Source organism: Coffea arabica, chromosome 3e (assembly GCF_036785885.1).
Source record: "Coffea arabica cultivar ET-39 chromosome 3e, Coffea Arabica ET-39 HiFi, whole genome shotgun sequence".
NCBI classification, from domain to species: domain Eukaryota; kingdom Viridiplantae; phylum Streptophyta; class Magnoliopsida; order Gentianales; family Rubiaceae; genus Coffea; species Coffea arabica.
The window spans coordinates 10,250,001-10,269,824 of NC_092315.1; the positions used below are offsets into that span (position 1 = coordinate 10,250,001).

The 19,824-nt window shown below is 36.8% G+C and overlaps 2 protein-coding genes across 2 annotated transcripts; both read right to left on the minus strand.

Annotated features, from left to right (window-relative positions):
• Positions 1-2,360: 2,360 nt before the first annotated feature.
• On the minus strand, positions 2,361-6,338 carry LOC140038362 (uncharacterized). Its single transcript, XM_072083699.1, has 4 exons — positions 3,844-6,338; positions 3,182-3,441; positions 2,733-2,830; positions 2,361-2,561 (listed from the first exon to the last, which is right to left on the minus strand). The coding sequence occupies exons 1-4, from the start codon at positions 6,336-6,338 to the stop codon at positions 2,361-2,363; spliced, it is 3,054 nt and encodes a 1,017-aa protein (XP_071939800.1).
• A 4,754-nt stretch (positions 6,339-11,092) lies between these two features.
• LOC140038363 (uncharacterized) lies at positions 11,093-15,070 on the minus strand. The gene is made up of 4 exons (XM_072083700.1): positions 12,576-15,070; positions 11,914-12,173; positions 11,465-11,562; positions 11,093-11,293 (listed from the first exon to the last, which is right to left on the minus strand). Exons 1-4 carry the CDS (start codon positions 15,068-15,070, stop codon positions 11,093-11,095), a joined length of 3,054 nt encoding a protein of 1,017 aa, XP_071939801.1.
• Positions 15,071-19,824: the final 4,754 nt, after the last annotated feature.

Here is a 19,824-nt window from a genome sequence, read left to right on the forward strand (position 1 = left end):
TCTTAGGATTTAACCTATTGACAGCATTAATCATTAGACTGGCCACCAATTATAACCAACAAACACACACGCTCGGTTTATTTAGGCTATATCATATATTTCCGCAACAACAATTCGAAAGTTTCTACTACAATTGAATCATGTCACTCGCCACATGCACTAAAATTACCCAACAATTACGGATTGAGCACTCTTAGATGGCTGTTAATTACTCACACAATTAAACAGCGATCAAGTATTTAATTGCAAGAAATAATCATATGCATAAGTGAACAGGAAATATATAAATACTTGCAAATTAAAGAACGTAGGCAAATCAATTCGATCTCACAGTTTTGTCGAACCAAAGCTTCGATTTAACCTCTGACTAGATGAAGAAATTAGCCACTCCTCACAGTTGAATTGCAGCCAAAAGTACTACTCGAGTTCTTAATTGAAAAAGGAAAATAAATTGGGAAAAGGAAGGAAAAACGGAACGGAACAGAATGGCCTGCGTTGATTTTCAGAGTCTTCTCCCCTGCCGTTTTCTCCTTTTTTTCTTGTTTCTCTTTTCTTTTTTCTAATCCTCTTCAGTTGAACCAGAGGTCTTTTTTTACCTCGCGTCCCCCCAGGGCTTCTTTAGCGTTTCTTTCTTTTTTTTTTCCAAAAATGGGCCTCGTGTGCAATTGAAGCTCAATGGGATGCGGGCTTTCTACTGCATCAGTTGTACTGTTCTTTGCTTTAAACTAACCAAAAGCAAAAGTCCAAAACGCTTGCTAACTTGATGCAGTAACAATCATCAACACCCCATCATCCCTGATGTAGCGGTTTTCAAGTATCAACTAAGAAACTTGTATCAAGATTTTCTTAATGGAATTTCCTCAATTAGGCTTCAATTTCTCCTTTTCTGCCTCAATTGACCTGAAGTTCCTAGAAATCACACAAAAATTCAAATATAAGTAGAATCTAGCAAATTATCACAACATTTGGTCAAAATAAAGGGGAAAATATTAACAAATAAACTGCCTAATTTGCGCATTAACAAATTCCCCCACACCAAGACAATGCTTGCCCTCAAGCATTCACTACCCAAAAATCACAGTCAAGATCACAAATACTTGAATAGCTCCATAAACTTGCACAAGTGTCACATCTTCTCAACAATTTCACCAAAATGAGGATGTTAAAAACTTGACAAACCTCACATGGATAGCAGTGTATACACTCAACCACTCAAAATATGGAAAGGATGTTTATATCACTCAAGTCAACAACATAGAATGATTTTACCATATGCTTGCTAATATATCAAATCTCCACCACTTTAATGAACTTGATACAAAAATCAAAGGGTCTTTTATTAAGGATGTAATGGGGCTTGGGTTAAATGTTAGACAAAATGGACCTTTAGGCTAATAATGTCAAAAGAAATACCAATAGCTCATTGCATGAAATGAATCGCCCTTTTTTTTTTCAATCCCCTAACTCCAAGGCACATCAACAATCGAAGCCAACTCTACATAATAACCTTCACACAGGCATCAACCCAACTTTCTCAACACTGCTACAAGGACACTTCCATATTTTTTTTGTTTTTTTTTTGGTCTTTTTTTTTGTTTTTTTTTGTGTGCAGCAAAACATAACTAAACTTGAAAGATAAACACAACTGCCAAATCCTTGTAGTAATACTTGATAATTTTCACGCAATAAAACTCAGGCATCCTTTTGACTCAAGGTTCAATAATAAAGTTCAAATATAAAGGCTTAGGATGCAAATTTGGGTATCAGACAAAGAAACAGTCAAGGCTCAGATTGGTTAACTACGTGAAATATGATCAAGGTAGGCTTTTAGAAAGTCAAAAGAGGTTAAACCTAATTGCCCTTCTCATATTAATGCCTCAAATTCAAACGTGGTCTCGACATGCATAACAAAGCAAGTTCTAGAATATCAAATCATGTGTGATATCACTCATTCAAAGCAAATAGAGCAATTATAAATGTAATGCTCATTAGGCCCAAAAGCTCACAAAAAAAATGAAAATATGTCAAATTTTTAAACACCCTTCATTTGAATCAATAGTCAAGAAAACACATTACTTGCACTAGCAATAGAATACCATTCACACTTGCATCTTGACTGAATCAATACGAATCTCAAAAAGTCTTGAAAAATCAGAAACTAGACGAATTAACTCAAAAACTGACCAAAAATACTTAAAATTTTTTCTCATTTTCATTTTTTTTTGAAACAAAAAACCAAACTAGAAATTAAAAATCAACATGATCTCCCTCCCCCACACCTAAACATTGCCTTGTCCTCAAGGAAAAAATAAAAATAAAAATAAAATGTAGAAAGAAAGAAATACTCCCCTGAAGAAATACTAAGTTTCCGGTGGAAAAGGAGGTTGGAAACGAACGTGCTCGAAATAAGCTGCCAGGTTCTGACCCATGCGGGACAAACGTCGATCCATCTGTTGGCTCTGCTCCGTACGAGGACCGACTGCTCGGAGATTCTGCTGATGGTTGAAGGTTCGCTGCTGATCTCGGCGAGGACCAACAGCTGCTGCTTTATTTGATCCTACCTATCACAAAGAAATTATATCACGTAAATCACTTTTAACAAATCAACAAACACAATCAAACCACTAAAAACAATAACTCTTGGGTTGCCTCCCACGCAGCGCCTTTCTTTAATGTCTTTGGCTAGACAAAATAATGCTTCAATCAGAGAGTTCAGGCACTGCAAGGGTCACCTCCTCAACATTATTAACTTCAAATCCTTCATAAAAAGGTTTGAGACGATGACCATTAACCTTAAAAATCTTGTCAGTGTGAAGACTTTGAATTTCTACTGCACCATGAGGAAACACATTAGTCACAATAAAAGGTCCAATCCAACGAGAATGCAATTTACCAGGAAAAAGTTTAAGTCTAGAGTGAAAAAGAAGTACTTTTTGACCAATACAAAAAATTTTCCTCGAAATTGCTTTATCATGAAATGCTTTTGTCTTTTCCTTATAAATGCTAGAACTCTCATATGCATCATTTCGGATTTCCTCCAACTCTTGCAATTGCAACTTCCTGTGTTCTCCAGCTTCATCCATCCGCATATTGTAATTTTTAACTGCCTAATATGCCCTATGTTCCAATTCCACAGGTAGATGACAAGGTTTGCCAAAAATTAATCGGTAAGGAGACATACCTATGGGGGTCTTAAAAGCTGTACGGTAAGCCCAAAGTGCATCATCTAAGCGCAAACTCCAATCCTTTCTATTGGGATTCACCGTCTTTTCAAGTATCGACTTGATTTCTTTATTGGAGATTTCTGCTTGACCACTAGTCTGCGGATGATAGGACGTAGAAACCCGGTGAGTAACGCCATATTTCTTCAACAATGCTTCCATTGCTCGATTGCAGAAGTGTGTCCCTCGGTAACTGATAATTGCTCTTGGCGTGCCATACCTGACAAAAATATGAGATTTAATAAAATCAACTACAACCTTAGCATTGTCAGTCCTAGTTGCCTTAGCCTCTATCCACTTTGAGACATAATCAACTGCAAGTAATATATACATATTACCAAAAGAGGAAGGAAATGGACCCATAAAATCTATACCCCATACATCGAAAATTTCACAAACCAGTATAGGAGTGAGAGGCATTTGATCTCTATGGCTTAAATTACCTGTCTTTTGACAATTTGCACATGATTTACAAAATAAGTATGCATCACTAAACAAAGTTGGCCAAAATAAACCACACTCTAAAACCTTTCTTGCAGTTCGCTTAGGGCCAAAATGTCCACCACACGCATATGAGTGACAAAAAGATAAAATTGATGGAACCTCTTCTTCAGACACACACCTGCGAATAATTTGGTCAGAACAATATTTCCACAAGTATGGTTCATCCCACACATAATATTTAACATCACTTTTAATTTTTTCCTTTTGAGCTCTAGACAAATCATTAGGTAGCGTTCTAGTAACAAGATAATTCGCTAAATCAGCATACCAGGGAGTTGTCTTTTGAACTACAAAAAGATGCTCATCTGGAAAATTATTCTTCAAGGGAGTAGGTCCTTCACTATTGATCAAACGACTGAGGTGATCAGCAACCATATTTTCAGCACCCCTTTTGTCTTTAATTTCCAGATCAAATTCTTGGAGTAGGAGAATCCACCTTATAAGTCGTGGTTTGGCCTCTTTCTTGTTGAGCAAATATTTCAAAGCTGCATGGTCAGAATAAATAATGACTTTAGTGCCAAGTAAATAAGAACGGAATTTTTCTAAAGCAAAAACAATAGCTAAAAACTCATTTTCCGTAGTCGAATAATTGCATTGGGCACCATCCAAGGTCCTCGAGGCATAATAAATGAGATAAGAAGCTCTGCCCTCTTTCTGGCCGAGTACTGCACCAACAGCAAAATTGCTGGCATCACACATTATCTCGAAAGGAAGACTCCAGTTTGGTGGTCGAACCACTGGTGCTGAAGTCAATGATCCCTTGAGCGTGTCAAATGCACTCTTGCAATTATCATCAAAATGAAATACCACATCCTTTTGAAGTAATTTGCATAGAGGATGGGATATCTGTGAAAAATCTTTGATGAAACGCTTATAAAAACCTGCATGGCCAAGAAAAGAGCGAACTTCCCGCACACTTGCGGGGTAAGGTAAACATTTGATAATTTCTACCTTAGCCTTATCTACCTCAATTCCTTTAGCAGATACCACATGGCCTAAAATTATGCCTTGGTCTACCATAAAATGGCATTTCTCATAATTTAAGACAAGATTAGTCTCAATGCACCTTTTAAGAATTTTTGTGAGGTTAATTAAACATTCATCAAAAGAATTACCATAGACAGTAAAATCATCCATAAACACTTCTATGATATTCTCCACATAATCAGAAAATATACTAACCATACATCTTTGGAATGTAGCAGGCGCATTACAAAGACCAAAAGGCATTCGTCTATAGGCAAATGTACCAAAAGGGCAAGTAAATGTGATTTTCTCTTGATCTTCAGGCGCCACTGGAATTTGTAGAAAACCTGAAAAACCATCAAGACAGTAATAATGAGATTTTCCTGCCAACCTTTCCAACATCTGATCAATAAAAGGCAATGGAAAATGATCTTTACGAGTTAATGCATTTAATTTTCTAAAATCGGTACAAACTCTCCATCCATTTTGAACTCGAGTGGGCACTAACTCACTTTTAGGATTTTCAATAACAGTAATTCCTGTCTTTTTAGGAACTACTTGAACAGGACTTACCCACTTACTATCCGAAATGGGATAGATTATACCTGTGTCAAGAAGTTTTAAAACTTCTTTCTTCACTACCTCCATCATTGGTGGGTTCAATCTCCTTTGAGCCTCTCTCGAAGGCTTAGCACCATCTTCTAACAAGATGCGATGCATGCAAGTGGCTGGACTTAATCCTTTTATGTCAGTTACTGTCCATCCTATTGCCTCCTTGTGGTCCTTCAACACCCGAATTAATTTTTCTTCCTCTAAAGCAGTCAATTTACTGGAAATTATTACTGGGAGTGTATCTCCATCTCCCAAGAATGCATACTTTAAATTATCCGGTAACTGCTTTAATTCCACCTTCGGGGCTTGCACAATAGATGGCAAAAGCTGTGAATGAGACAAAGGTAATTCCAAGTAAGACACATTGGAAAATTCTGGACAAAGAGAATTCAATTCAAAAATAACTTCCTGCAATTCAAAAGGAAAAACAAACTTCCCTTTTATCTTTTGCAAATTTTCCTGATAGAGACCAGTAGAAATAGCAACCTTCAACGCATCGTCATTATTAAATTCAAAATTTTGTTGCGCCAAAGAATCAATTACATCTATAACAAAAACTGAATGAGATTCACCAGGATATTTCATGGCATCATAAATGCTAAATTTAATAACACCACCATCAAATTCCATAGTCAATGTGCCAGTGAAAACATCAATTTTTGTTCTAGCAGTTTTCAAAAATGGTCTCCCTAACAGTATTGGAGATGAATTAGAATTATCATCCTCCATATCAAGCACATAAAAATCTGCAGGAAAAATCAAATTATCAATTTGCACTAAAATATCCTCCGAAACTCCATCAGGATAGGCATTTGATCGATCAGCCAGTTGAATTATTACGCCCGTCTCTTTTAAAGGCCCAACGTTCATTAAATTATAAATAGAACGAGGCATAACATTTATCGAAACACCCAAATCCAACATAGCTTTTTCAATTTTAATATTGCCTATTTTGCAAGGGACAGTAAACATACCCGGGTCCTTGCATTTAGGAGGCAATTTTTTCTGCAGAACTGCCGAGACATTTTCTCCCATATGCACTTTCTCGTTTCCTTTCAACTTTTTCTTACCAGTGCATAACTCCTTCAAAAATTTAGCATATCTAGGAATTTGCTTAATTGCATCTAAAAGAGGGATATTTACCTCAACTTTTCGAAAAGTGTCCAAAATCTCCTATTCTTGCTCTTGCTTTTTGGACTTTGCCAGTCGACTAGGAAATGGAGGCGGAGGTGTAACCACTTGTGTTGATTTTTCTCCAAAATCTGGTTGTTCCAAGGCCCTAGGTTGAGACACATTCCCCTCTTTTTCGAGCTCTTCCTCGATTGCTTGTTCAGAAATTCTCTTGCTCGGCTCAGGCAACTTTTTGCCACTTCTTAATGTGATGGCACTGGCATTTTGCTTGGGGTTGACAATTGTCTGTGAGGATAGCTTTCCAGATAATTGGGACTCCAATCTATTGACTGTGGAAGCTAACTGGCTCATTTGATTCTCCAAATTATGAATGCTAGTTTTCGTCTCCTGTTGAAATAATTGAGTGTTAGTAGCCAAAGATTTCACAATATCCTCAAGTGACATACCTGATTTAGGAGCAGGTTGTTGCTGTGAAAGTTGAGGTCTAGGTTGATATTGTGGCTGTTGTGGAAATCCTGGTGGCCTTGCTGCATAACTAAAATTAGGATGATCCCTCCATCCTGGATTATAGGTGTTTGCATAGGGATCATACCGCCTCTGAGGTGGTCCCGAAAATCCAACTACATTAGCCTGCTCAGTCGAATCATCTTGGAGTGTGGGGCACATATCTGTTGGATGACTCGAACCATAGCAGATTCCACATGTTTTCAACTGCTGCATTTGTCCTATAGCTAACTTTTCAACCAAAGAAGTTAGACAATCTAATCTTTGTTCTATTGAAGAATTACTTACCTCATTGACTCTACGAGTTGTGTTATCCTGCCTGTCTCCAAATTGTTGAGCATTTGCAGCCATACTCGATATCAAACTTCTTGCCTCCGTGGGTGTTTTATTCACTAAGGAGCCCCCACTGGCAGCATCAATAATTCTTCTGTCAGTTTGGGACAGACCCTCATAAAAATACTGGATGAGGAGTTGGTCAGGAATTTGATGATGAGGACAACTAGCACATAGTTGCTTGAATCTTTCCCAATATTCATGTAGAGTCTCTCCATTGAATTGTCGAATTCCACAGATGTCTTTCCTAATGCTTGCAGCTCGGGATGCAGGAAAGAATTTTTCTAGGAAATGCTTCTTCATGTCTGTCCATGTGGATATTGACCCAGAGGGCAGATAATAGAGCCAATCCTTAGCTTTATCGGCTAAGGAAAATGGAAAGGCTCTTAATTTAATTTGCTCCTCTATGACTCCCTGGGGTTTCATTGTCGAGCAAATCACATGGAATTCTTTGAGATGCTTGTGGGGATCTTCACCTGGTAAGCCATGAAAAGAAGGAAGTAAATGGATTAGTCCAGATTTTAACTCAAATGCAACCTCTAATGTAGGATAAGTAATGCATAGAGGCTGTTGATTTAAATCTGGTGCAGCCAATTCTCTCAATGTCCGTTCATTAGCCATGGTGCTATTTATCTCTTCCGTCTCACTAAATGAATCCACAAAATCTACTACTGAATTATGTCCAGTAGATGAGAAGGATGCCTCTGCTCGTTCTCTTGTTGCTTTTCTCAATGCACGAGCAGTCTTCTCTATCTCAGGATTATATTGCAGTTCACCTGTACGAGAAGATCTAGGCATAAACCAGTAACAATAAAAATAAAAATAAAAATAAAAAATAAACAAAGGAAATAAAATTCAAAGAAAATAAATTTATTTTGACACCAAATCCCCGATAACGGCGCCAAAATTTGGTGGGAATCAAACCAGCAAAAATAAAATTCCTACTCTTAAGTCACGAATTAAGTCCACTATGGTACTGGAGCAAGGACTTAGGCTGTGCAATGGGTTACTAACTTTACCCTGGTGCCAGAATTTGCTTGATCCGATATACCAAAGTATCTTAATTACATGAAAGATAAAATTCGAATATAGCAGTGAGTATGGTCGAATCCACAGGGACTTGAGAATTTATTTTGAATGAATGTAACATTAAATAAAAATGGGGGGATTGATATGAAACTACCTAATTTAATTGCTCAAATTAAAAATAAGACAATCACAGATAAAATAAATAACAATAAATATAAAGTAAATTAACGAAAGGAAAATCTCTAGTCAAACGTATAATCTCCACTAATGGTTCGAATCATTGATCACAGATGCAGAGATAAAATCTTTCATTTACAAATAAACTGGTTATGGTTGTCAACAAGCTCTGACAACCTGCCTAACCTTCCTGATTCGATAACCACAACAAGATCTGTGGTTATTGCCCTAGCCAATTAAACAGTCCTAAACACGCTCTTAGGATTTAACCTATTGACAGCATTAATCATTAGACTGGCCACCAATTATAACCAACAAACACACACGCTCGGTTTATTTAGGCTATATCATATATTTCCGCAACAACAATTCGAAAGTTTCTACTACAATTGAATCATGTCACTCGCCACATGCACTAAAATTACCCAACAATTACGGATTGAGCACTCTTAGATGGCTGTTAATTACTCACACAATTAAACAGCGATCAAGTATTTAATTGCAAGAAATAATCATATGCATAAGTGAACAGGAAATATATAAATACTTGCAAATTAAAGAACGTAGGCAAATCAATTCGATCTCACAGTTTTGTCGAACCAAAGCTTCGATTTAACCTCTGACTAGATGAAGAAATTAGCCACTCCTCATAGTTGAATTGCAGCCAAAAGTACTACTCGAGTTCTTAATTGAAAAAGGAAAATAAATTGGGAAAAGGAAGGAAAAACGGAACGGAACAGAATGGCCTGCGTTGATTTTCAGAGTCTTCTCCCCTGCCGTTTTCTCCTTTTTTTCTTGTTTCTCTTTTCTTTTTTCTAATCCTCTTCAGTTGAACCAGAGGTCTTTTTTTACCTCGCGTCCCCCCAGGGCTTCTTTAGCGTTTCTTTCTTTTTTTTTCCAAAAATGGGCCTCGTGTGCAATTGAAGCTCAATGGGATGCGGGCTTTCTACTGCATCAGTTGTACTGTTCTTTGCTTTAAACTAACCAAAAGCAAAAGCCCAAAACGCTTGCTAACTTGATGCAGTAACAATCATCAACACCCCATCATCCCTGATGTAGCGGTTTTCAAGTATCAACTAAGAAACTTGTATCAAGATTTTCTTAATGGAATTTCCTCAATTAGGCTTCAATTTCTCCTTTTCTGCCTCAATTGACTTGAAGTTCCTAGCAATCACACAAAAATTCAAATATAAGTAGAATCTAGCAAATTATCACAACATTTGGTCAAAATAAAGGGGAAAATATTAACAAATAAACTGCCTAATTTGCGCATTAAAAAATTCCCCCACACCAAGACAATGCTTGCCCTCAAGCATTCACTACCCAAAAATCACAGTCAAGATCACAAATACTTGAATAGCTCCATAAACTTGCACAAGTGTCACATCTTCTCAACAATTTCACCAAAATGAGGATGTTAAAAACTTGACAAACCTCACATGGATAGCAGTGTATACACTCAACCACTCAAAATATGGAAAGGATGTTTATATCACTCAAGTCAACAACATAGAATGATTTTACCATATGCTTGCTAATATATCAAATCTCCACCACTTTAATGAACTTGATACAAAAATCAAAGGGTCTTTTATTAAGGATGTAATGGGGCTTGGGTTAAATGTTAGACAAAATGGACCTTTAGGCTAATAATGTCAAAAGAAATACCAATAGCTCATTGCATGAAATGAATCGCCCTTTTTTTTTTCAATCCCCTAACTCCAAGGCACATCAACAATCGAAGCCAACTCTACATAATAACCTTCACACAGGCATCAACCCAACTTTCTCAACACTGCTACAAGGACACTTCCATATTTTTTTTGTTTTTTTTTTGGTCTTTTTTTTTGTTTTTTTTTTTGTGCAGCAAAACATAACTAAACTTGAAAGATAAACACAACTGCCAAATCCTTGTAGTAATACTTGATAATTTTCACGCAATAAAACTCAGGCATCCTTTTGACTCAAGGTTCAATAATAAAGTTCAAATATAAAGGCTTAGGATGCAAATTTGGGTATCAGACAAAGAAACAGTCAAGGCTCAGATTGGTTAACTACGTGAAATATGATCAAGGTAGGCTTTTAGAAAGTCAAAAGAGGTTAAACCTAATTGCCCTTCTCATATTAATGCCTCAAATTCAAACGTGGTCTCGACATGCATAACAAAGCAAGTTCTAGAATATCAAATCATGTGTGATATCACTCATTCAAAGCAAATAGAGCAATTATAAATGTAATGCTCATTAGGCCCAAAAGCTCACAAAAAAAATGAAAATATGTCAAATTTTTAAACACCCTTCATTTGAATCAATAGTCAAGAAAACACATTACTTGCACTAGCAATAGAATACCATTCACACTTGCATCTTGACTGAATCAATACGAATCTCAAAAAGTCTTGAAAAATCAGAAACTAGACGAATTAACTCAAAAACTGACCAAAAATACTTAAAATTTTTTCTCATTTTCATTTTTTTTTGAAACAAAAAACCAAACTAGAAATTAAAAATCAACATGATCTCCCTCCCCCACACCTAAACATTGCCTTGTCCTCAAGGAAAAAATAAAAATAAAAATAAAATGTAGAAAGAAAGAAATACTCCCCTGAAGAAATACTAAGTTTCCGGTGGAAAAGGAGGTTGGAAACGAACGTGCTCGAAATAAGCTGCCAGGTTCTGACCCATGCGGGACAAACGTCGATCCATCTGTTGGCTCTGCTCCGTACGAGGACCGACTGCTCGGAGATTCTGCTGATGGTTGAAGGTTCGCTGCTGATCTCGGCGAGGACCAACAGCTGCTGCTTTATTTGATCCTACCTATCACAAAGAAATTATATCACGTAAATCACTTTTAACAAATCAACAAACACAATCAAACCACTAAAAACAATAACTCTTGGGTTGCCTCCCACGCAGCGCCTTTCTTTAATGTCTTTGGCTAGACAAAATAATGCTTCAATCAGAGAGTTCAGGCACTGCAAGGGTCACCTCCTCAACATTATTAACTTCAAATCCTTCATAAAAAGGTTTGAGACGATGACCATTAACCTTAAAAATCTTGTCAGTGTGAAGACTTTGAATTTCTACTGCACCATGAGGAAACACATTAGTCACAATAAAAGGTCCAATCCAACGAGAATGCAATTTACCAGGAAAAAGTTTAAGTCTAGAGTGAAAAAGAAGTACTTTTTGACCAATACAAAAAATTTTCCTCGAAATTGCTTTATCATGAAATGCTTTTGTCTTTTCCTTATAAATGCTAGAACTCTCATATGCATCATTTCGGATTTCCTCCAACTCTTGCAATTGCAACTTCCTGTGTTCTCCAGCTTCATCCATCCGCATATTGTAATTTTTAACTGCCTAATATGCCCTATGTTCCAATTCCACAGGTAGATGACAAGGTTTGCCAAAAATTAATCGGTAAGGAGACATACCTATGGGGGTCTTAAAAGCTGTACGGTAAGCCCAAAGTGCATCATCTAAGCGCAAACTCCAATCCTTTCTATTGGGATTCACCGTCTTTTCAAGTATCGACTTGATTTCTTTATTGGAGATTTCTGCTTGACCACTAGTCTGCGGATGATAGGACGTAGAAACCCGGTGAGTAACGCCATATTTCTTCAACAATGCTTCCATTGCTCGATTGCAGAAGTGTGTCCCTCGGTAACTGATAATTGCTCTTGGCGTGCCATACCTGACAAAAATATGAGATTTAATAAAATCAACTACAACCTTAGCATTGTCAGTCCTAGTTGCCTTAGCCTCTATCCACTTTGAGACATAATCAACTGCAAGTAATATATACATATTACCAAAAGAGGAAGGAAATGGACCCATAAAATCTATACCCCATACATCGAAAATTTCACAAACCAGTATAGGAGTGAGAGGCATTTGATCTCTATGGCTTAAATTACCTGTCTTTTGACAATTTGCACATGATTTACAAAATAAGTATGCATCACTAAACAAAGTTGGCCAAAATAAACCACACTCTAAAACCTTTCTTGCAGTTCGCTTAGGGCCAAAATGTCCACCACACGCATATGAGTGACAAAAAGATAAAATTGATGGAACCTCTTCTTCAGACACACACCTGCGAATAATTTGGTCAGAACAATATTTCCACAAGTATGGTTCATCCCACACATAATATTTAACATCACTTTTAATTTTTTCCTTTTGAGCTCTAGACAAATCATTAGGTAGCGTTCTAGTAACAAGATAATTCGCTAAATCAGCATACCAGGGAGTTGTCTTTTGAACTACAAAAAGATGCTCATCTGGAAAATTATTCTTCAAGGGAGTAGGTCCTTCACTATTGATCAAACGACTGAGGTGATCAGCAACCATATTTTCAGCACCCCTTTTGTCTTTAATTTCCAGATCAAATTCTTGGAGTAGGAGAATCCACCTTATAAGTCGTGGTTTGGCCTCTTTCTTGTTGAGCAAATATTTCAAAGCTGCATGGTCAGAATAAATAATGACTTTAGTGCCAAGTAAATAAGAACGGAATTTTTCTAAAGCAAAAACAATAGCTAAAAACTCATTTTCCGTAGTCGAATAATTGCATTGGGCACCATCCAAGGTCCTCGAGGCATAATAAATGAGATAAGAAGCTCTGCCCTCTTTCTGGCCGAGTACTGCACCAACAGCAAAATTGCTGGCATCACACATTATCTCGAAAGGAAGACTCCAGTTTGGTGGTCGAACCACTGGTGCTGAAGTCAATGATCCCTTGAGCGTGTCAAATGCACTCTTGCAATTATCATCAAAATGAAATACCACATCCTTTTGAAGTAATTTGCATAGAGGATGGGATATCTGTGAAAAATCTTTGATGAAACGCTTATAAAAACCTGCATGGCCAAGAAAAGAGCGAACTTCCCGCACACTTGCGGGGTAAGGTAAACATTTGATAATTTCTACCTTAGCCTTATCTACCTCAATTCCTTTAGCAGATACCACATGGCCTAAAATTATGCCTTGGTCTACCATAAAATGGCATTTCTCATAATTTAAGACAAGATTAGTCTCAATGCACCTTTTAAGAATTTTTGTGAGGTTAATTAAACATTCATCAAAAGAATTACCATAGACAGTAAAATCATCCATAAACACTTCTATGATATTCTCCACATAATCAGAAAATATACTAACCATACATCTTTGGAATGTAGCAGGCGCATTACAAAGACCAAAAGGCATTCGTCTATAGGCAAATGTACCAAAAGGGCAAGTAAATGTGATTTTCTCTTGATCTTCAGGCGCCACTGGAATTTGTAGAAAACCTGAAAAACCATCAAGACAGTAATAATGAGATTTTCCTGCCAACCTTTCCAACATCTGATCAATAAAAGGCAATGGAAAATGATCTTTACGAGTTAATGCATTTAATTTTCTAAAATCGGTACAAACTCTCCATCCATTTTGAACTCGAGTGGGCACTAACTCACTTTTAGGATTTTCAATAACAGTAATTCCTGTCTTTTTAGGAACTACTTGAACAGGACTTACCCACTTACTATCCGAAATGGGATAGATTATACCTGTGTCAAGAAGTTTTAAAACTTCTTTCTTCACTACCTCCATCATTGGTGGGTTCAATCTCCTTTGAGCCTCTCTCGAAGGCTTAGCACCATCTTCTAACAAGATGCGATGCATGCAAGTGGCTGGACTTAATCCTTTTATGTCAGTTACTGTCCATCCTATTGCCTCCTTGTGGTCCTTCAACACCCGAATTAATTTTTCTTCCTCTAAAGCAGTCAATTTACTGGAAATTATTACTGGGAGTGTATCTCCATCTCCCAAGAATGCATACTTTAAATTATCCGGTAACTGCTTTAATTCCACCTTCGGGGCTTGCACAATAGATGGCAAAAGCTGTGAATGAGACAAAGGTAATTCCAAGTAAGACACATTGGAAAATTCTGGACAAAGAGAATTCAATTCAAAAATAACTTCCTGCAATTCAAAAGGAAAAACAAACTTCCCTTTTATCTTTTGCAAATTTTCCTGATAGAGACCAGTAGAAATAGCAACCTTCAACGCATCGTCATTATTAAATTCAAAATTTTGTTGCGCCAAAGAATCAATTACATCTATAACAAAAACTGAATGAGATTCACCAGGATATTTCATGGCATCATAAATGCTAAATTTAATAACACCACCATCAAATTCCATAGTCAATGTGCCAGTGAAAACATCAATTTTTGTTCTAGCAGTTTTCAAAAATGGTCTCCCTAACAGTATTGGAGATGAATTAGAATTATCATCCTCCATATCAAGCACATAAAAATCTGCAGGAAAAATCAAATTATCAATTTGCACTAAAATATCCTCCGAAACTCCATCAGGATAGGCATTTGATCGATCAGCCAGTTGAATTATTACGCCCGTCTCTTTTAAAGGCCCAACGTTCATTAAATTATAAATAGAACGAGGCATAACATTTATCGAAACACCCAAATCCAACATAGCTTTTTCAATTTTAATATTGCCTATTTTGCAAGGGACAGTAAACATACCCGGGTCCTTGCATTTAGGAGGCAATTTTTTCTGCAGAACTGCCGAGACATTTTCTCCCATATGCACTTTCTCGTTTCCTTTCAACTTTTTCTTACCAGTGCATAACTCCTTCAAAAATTTAGCATATCTAGGAATTTGCTTAATTGCATCTAAAAGAGGGATATTTACCTCAACTTTTCGAAAAGTGTCCAAAATCTCCTATTCTTGCTCTTGCTTTTTGGACTTTGCCAGTCGACTAGGAAATGGAGGCGGAGGTGTAACCACTTGTGTTGATTTTTCTCCAAAATCTGGTTGTTCCAAGGCCCTAGGTTGAGACACATTCCCCTCTTTTTCGAGCTCTTCCTCGATTGCTTGTTCAGAAATTCTCTTGCTCGGCTCAGGCAACTTTTTGCCACTTCTTAATGTGATGGCACTGGCATTTTGCTTGGGGTTGACAATTGTCTGTGAGGATAGCTTTCCAGATAATTGGGACTCCAATCTATTGACTGTGGAAGCTAACTGGCTCATTTGATTCTCCAAATTATGAATGCTAGTTTTCGTCTCCTGTTGAAATAATTGAGTGTTAGTAGCCAAAGATTTCACAATATCCTCAAGTGACATACCTGATTTAGGAGCAGGTTGTTGCTGTGAAAGTTGAGGTCTAGGTTGATATTGTGGCTGTTGTGGAAATCCTGGTGGCCTTGCTGCATAACTAAAATTAGGATGATCCCTCCATCCTGGATTATAGGTGTTTGCATAGGGATCATACCGCCTCTGAGGTGGTCCCGAAAATCCAACTACATTAGCCTGCTCAGTCGAATCATCTTGGAGTGTGGGGCACATATCTGTTGGATGACTCGAACCATAGCAGATTCCACATGTTTTCAACTGCTGCATTTGTCCTATAGCTAACTTTTCAACCAAAGAAGTTAGACAATCTAATCTTTGTTCTATTGAAGAATTACTTACCTCATTGACTCTACGAGTTGTGTTATCCTGCCTGTCTCCAAATTGTTGAGCATTTGCAGCCATACTCGATATCAAACTTCTTGCCTCCGTGGGTGTTTTATTCACTAAGGAGCCCCCACTGGCAGCATCAATAATTCTTCTGTCAGTTTGGGACAGACCCTCATAAAAATACTGGATGAGGAGTTGGTCAGGAATTTGATGATGAGGACAACTAGCACATAGTTGCTTGAATCTTTCCCAATATTCATGTAGAGTCTCTCCATTGAATTGTCGAATTCCACAGATGTCTTTCCTAATGCTTGCAGCTCGGGATGCAGGAAAGAATTTTTCTAGGAAATGCTTCTTCATGTCTGTCCATGTGGATATTGACCCAGAGGGCAGATAATAGAGCCAATCCTTAGCTTTATCGGCTAAGGAAAATGGAAAGGCTCTTAATTTAATTTGCTCCTCTATGACTCCCTGGGGTTTCATTGTCGAGCAAATCACATGGAATTCTTTGAGATGCTTGTGGGGATCTTCACCTGGTAAGCCATGAAAAGAAGGAAGTAAATGGATTAGTCCAGATTTTAACTCAAATGCAACCTCTAATGTAGGATAAGTAATGCATAGAGGCTGTTGATTTAAATCTGGTGCAGCCAATTCTCTCAATGTCCGTTCATTAGCCATGGTGCTATTTATCTCTTCCGTCTCACTAAATGAATCCACAAAATCTACTACTGAATTATGTCCAGTAGATGAGAAGGATGCCTCTGCTCGTTCTCTTGTTGCTTTTCTCAATGCACGAGCAGTCTTCTCTATCTCAGGATTATATTGCAGTTCACCTGTACGAGAAGATCTAGGCATAAACCAGTAACAATAAAAATAAAAATAAAAATAAAAAATAAACAAAGGAAATAAAATTCAAAGAAAATAAATTTATTTTGACACCAAATCCCCGATAACGGCGCCAAAATTTGGTGGGAATCAAACCAGCAAAAATAAAATTCCTACTCTTAAGTCACGAATTAAGTCCACTATGGTACTGGAGCAAGGACTTAGGCTGTGCAATGGGTTACTAACTTTACCCTGGTGCCAGAATTTGCTTGATCCGATATACCAAAGTATCTTAATTACATGAAAGATAAAATTCGAATATAGCAGTGAGTATGGTCGAATCCACAGGGACTTGAGAATTTATTTTGAATGAATGTAACATTAAATAAAAATGGGGGGATTGATATGAAACTACCTAATTTAATTGCTCAAATTAAAAATAAGACAATCACAGATAAAATAAATAACAATAAATATAAAGTAAATTAACGAAAGGAAAATCTCTAGTCAAACGTATAATCTCCACTAATGGTTCGAATCATTGATCACAGATGCAGAGATAAAATCTTTCATTTACAAATAAACTGGTTATGGTTGTCAACAAGCTCTGACAACCTGCCTAACCTTCCTGATTCGATAACCACAACAAGATCTGTGGTTATTGCCCTAGCCAATTAAACAGTCCTAAACACGCTCTTAGGATTTAACCTATTGACAGCATTAATCATTAGACTGGCCACCAATTATAACCAACAAACACACACGCTCGGTTTATTTAGGCTATATCATATATTTCCGCAACAACAATTCGAAAGTTTCTACTACAATTGAATCATGTCACTCGCCACATGCACTAAAATTACCCAACAATTACGGATTGAGCACTCTTAGATGGCTGTTAATTACTCACACAATTAAACAGCGATCAAGTATTTAATTGCAAGAAATAATCATATGCATAAGTGAACAGGAAATATATAAATACTTGCAAATTAAAGAACGTAGGCAAATCAATTCGATCTCACAGTTTTGTCGAACCAAAGCTTCGATTTAACCTCTGACTAGATGAAGAAATTAGCCACTCCTCATAGTTGAATTGCAGCCAAAAGTACTACTCGAGTTCTTAATTGAAAAAGGAAAATAAATTGGGAAAAGGAAGGAAAAACGGAACGGAACAGAATGGCCTGCGTTGATTTTCAGAGTCTTCTCCCCTGCCGTTTTCTCCTTTTTTTCTTGTTTCTCTTTTCTTTTTTCTAATCCTCTTCAGTTGAACCAGAGGTCTTTTTTTACCTCGCGTCCCCCCAGGGCTTCTTTAGCGTTTCTTTCTTTTTTTTTCCAAAAATGGGCCTCGTGTGCAATTGAAGCTCAATGGGATGCGGGCTTTCTACTGCATCAGTTGTACTGTTCTTTGCTTTAAACTAACCAAAAGCAAAAGCCCAAAACGCTTGCTAACTTGATGCAGTAACAATCATCAACACCCCATCATCCCTGATGTAGCGGTTTTCAAGTATCAACTAAGAAACTTGTATCAAGATTTTCTTAATGGAATTTCCTCAATTAGGCTTCAATTTCTCCTTTTCTGCCTCAATTGACTTGAAGTTCCTAGCAATCACACAAAAATTCAAATATAAGTAGAATCTAGCAAATTATCACAACATTTGGTCAAAATAAAGGGGAAAATATTAACAAATAAACTGCCTAATTTGCGCATTAAAAAATTCCCCCACACCAAGACAATGCTTGCCCTCAAGCATTCACTACCCAAAAATCACAGTCAAGATCACAAATACTTGAATAGCTCCATAAACTTGCACAAGTGTCACATCTTCTCAACAATTTCACCAAAATGAGGATGTTAAAAACTTGACAAACCTCACATGGATAGCAGTGTATACACTCAACCACTCAAAATATGGAAAGGATGTTTATATCACTCAAGTCAACAACATAGAATGATTTTACCATATGCTTGCTAATATATCAAATCTCCACCACTTTAATGAACTTGATACAAAAATCAAAGGGTCTTTTATTAAGGATGTAATGGGGCTTGGGTTAAATGTTAGACAAAATGGACCTTTAGGCTAATAATGTCAAAAGAAATACCAATAGCTCATTGCATGAAATGAATCGCCCTTTTTTTTTTCAATCCCCTAACTCCAAGGCACATCAACAATCGAAGCCAACTCTACATAATAACCTTCACACAGGCATCAACCCAACTTTCTCAACACTGCTACAAGGACACTTCCATATTTTTTTTGTTTTTTTTTTGGTCTTTTTTTTTGTTTTTTTTTTTGTGCAGCAAAACATAACTAAACTTGAAAGATAAACACAACTGCCAAATCCTTGTAGTAATACTTGATAATTTTCACGCAATAAAACTCAGGCATCCTTTTGACTCAAGGTTCAATAATAAAGTTCAAATATAAAGGCTTAGGATGCAAATTTGGGTATCAGACAAAGAAACAGTCAAGGCTCAGATTGGTTAACTACGTGAAATATGATCAAGGTAGGCTTTTAGAAAGTCAAAAGAGGTTAAACCTAATTGCCCTTCTCATATTAATGCCTCAAATTCAAACGTGGTCTCGACATGCATAACAAAGCAAGTTCTAGAATATCAAATCATGTGTGATATCACTCATTCAAAGCAAATAGAGCAATTATAAATGTAATGCTCATTAGGCCCAAAAGCTCACAAAAAAAATGAAAATATGTCAAATTTTTAAACACCCTTCATTTGAATCAATAGTCAAGAAAACACATTACTTGCACTAGCAATAGAATACCATTCACACTTGCATCTTGACTGAATCAATACGAATCTCAAAAAGTCTTGAAAAATCAGAAACTAGACGAATTAACTCAAAAACTGACCAAAAATACTTAAAATTTTTTCTCATTTTCATTTTTTTTTGAAACAAAAAACCAAACTAGAAATTAAAAATCAACATGATCTCCCTCCCCCACACCTAAACATTGCCTTGTCCTCAAGGAAAAAATAAAAATAAAAATAAAATGTAGAAAGAAAGAAATACTCCCCTGAAGAAATA

Coding starts and splice junctions, on each gene's coding strand:
- LOC140038362 (XM_072083699.1), bottom strand. CDS start 6,338: ATGGGAGAAAATGTCTCGGCAGTTCTGCAGAAAAAATTGCCTCCTAAA. Junction 3,442..3,843: donor TCTGACCAAATTATTCGCAG/GTGTGTGTCTGA, acceptor TATTTTTGTCAG/GTATGGCACGCCAAGAGCAA. Junction 2,831..3,181: donor AGCTTTTAAGACCCCCATAG/GTATGTCTCCTT, acceptor CTCATGGTGCAG/TAGAAATTCAAAGTCTTCAC.
- LOC140038363 (XM_072083700.1), bottom strand. CDS start 15,070: ATGGGAGAAAATGTCTCGGCAGTTCTGCAGAAAAAATTGCCTCCTAAA. Junction 11,563..11,913: donor AGCTTTTAAGACCCCCATAG/GTATGTCTCCTT, acceptor CTCATGGTGCAG/TAGAAATTCAAAGTCTTCAC. Junction 11,294..11,464: donor AAGTTAATAATGTTGAGGAG/GTGACCCTTGCA, acceptor TCTTTGTGATAG/GTAGGATCAAATAAAGCAGC.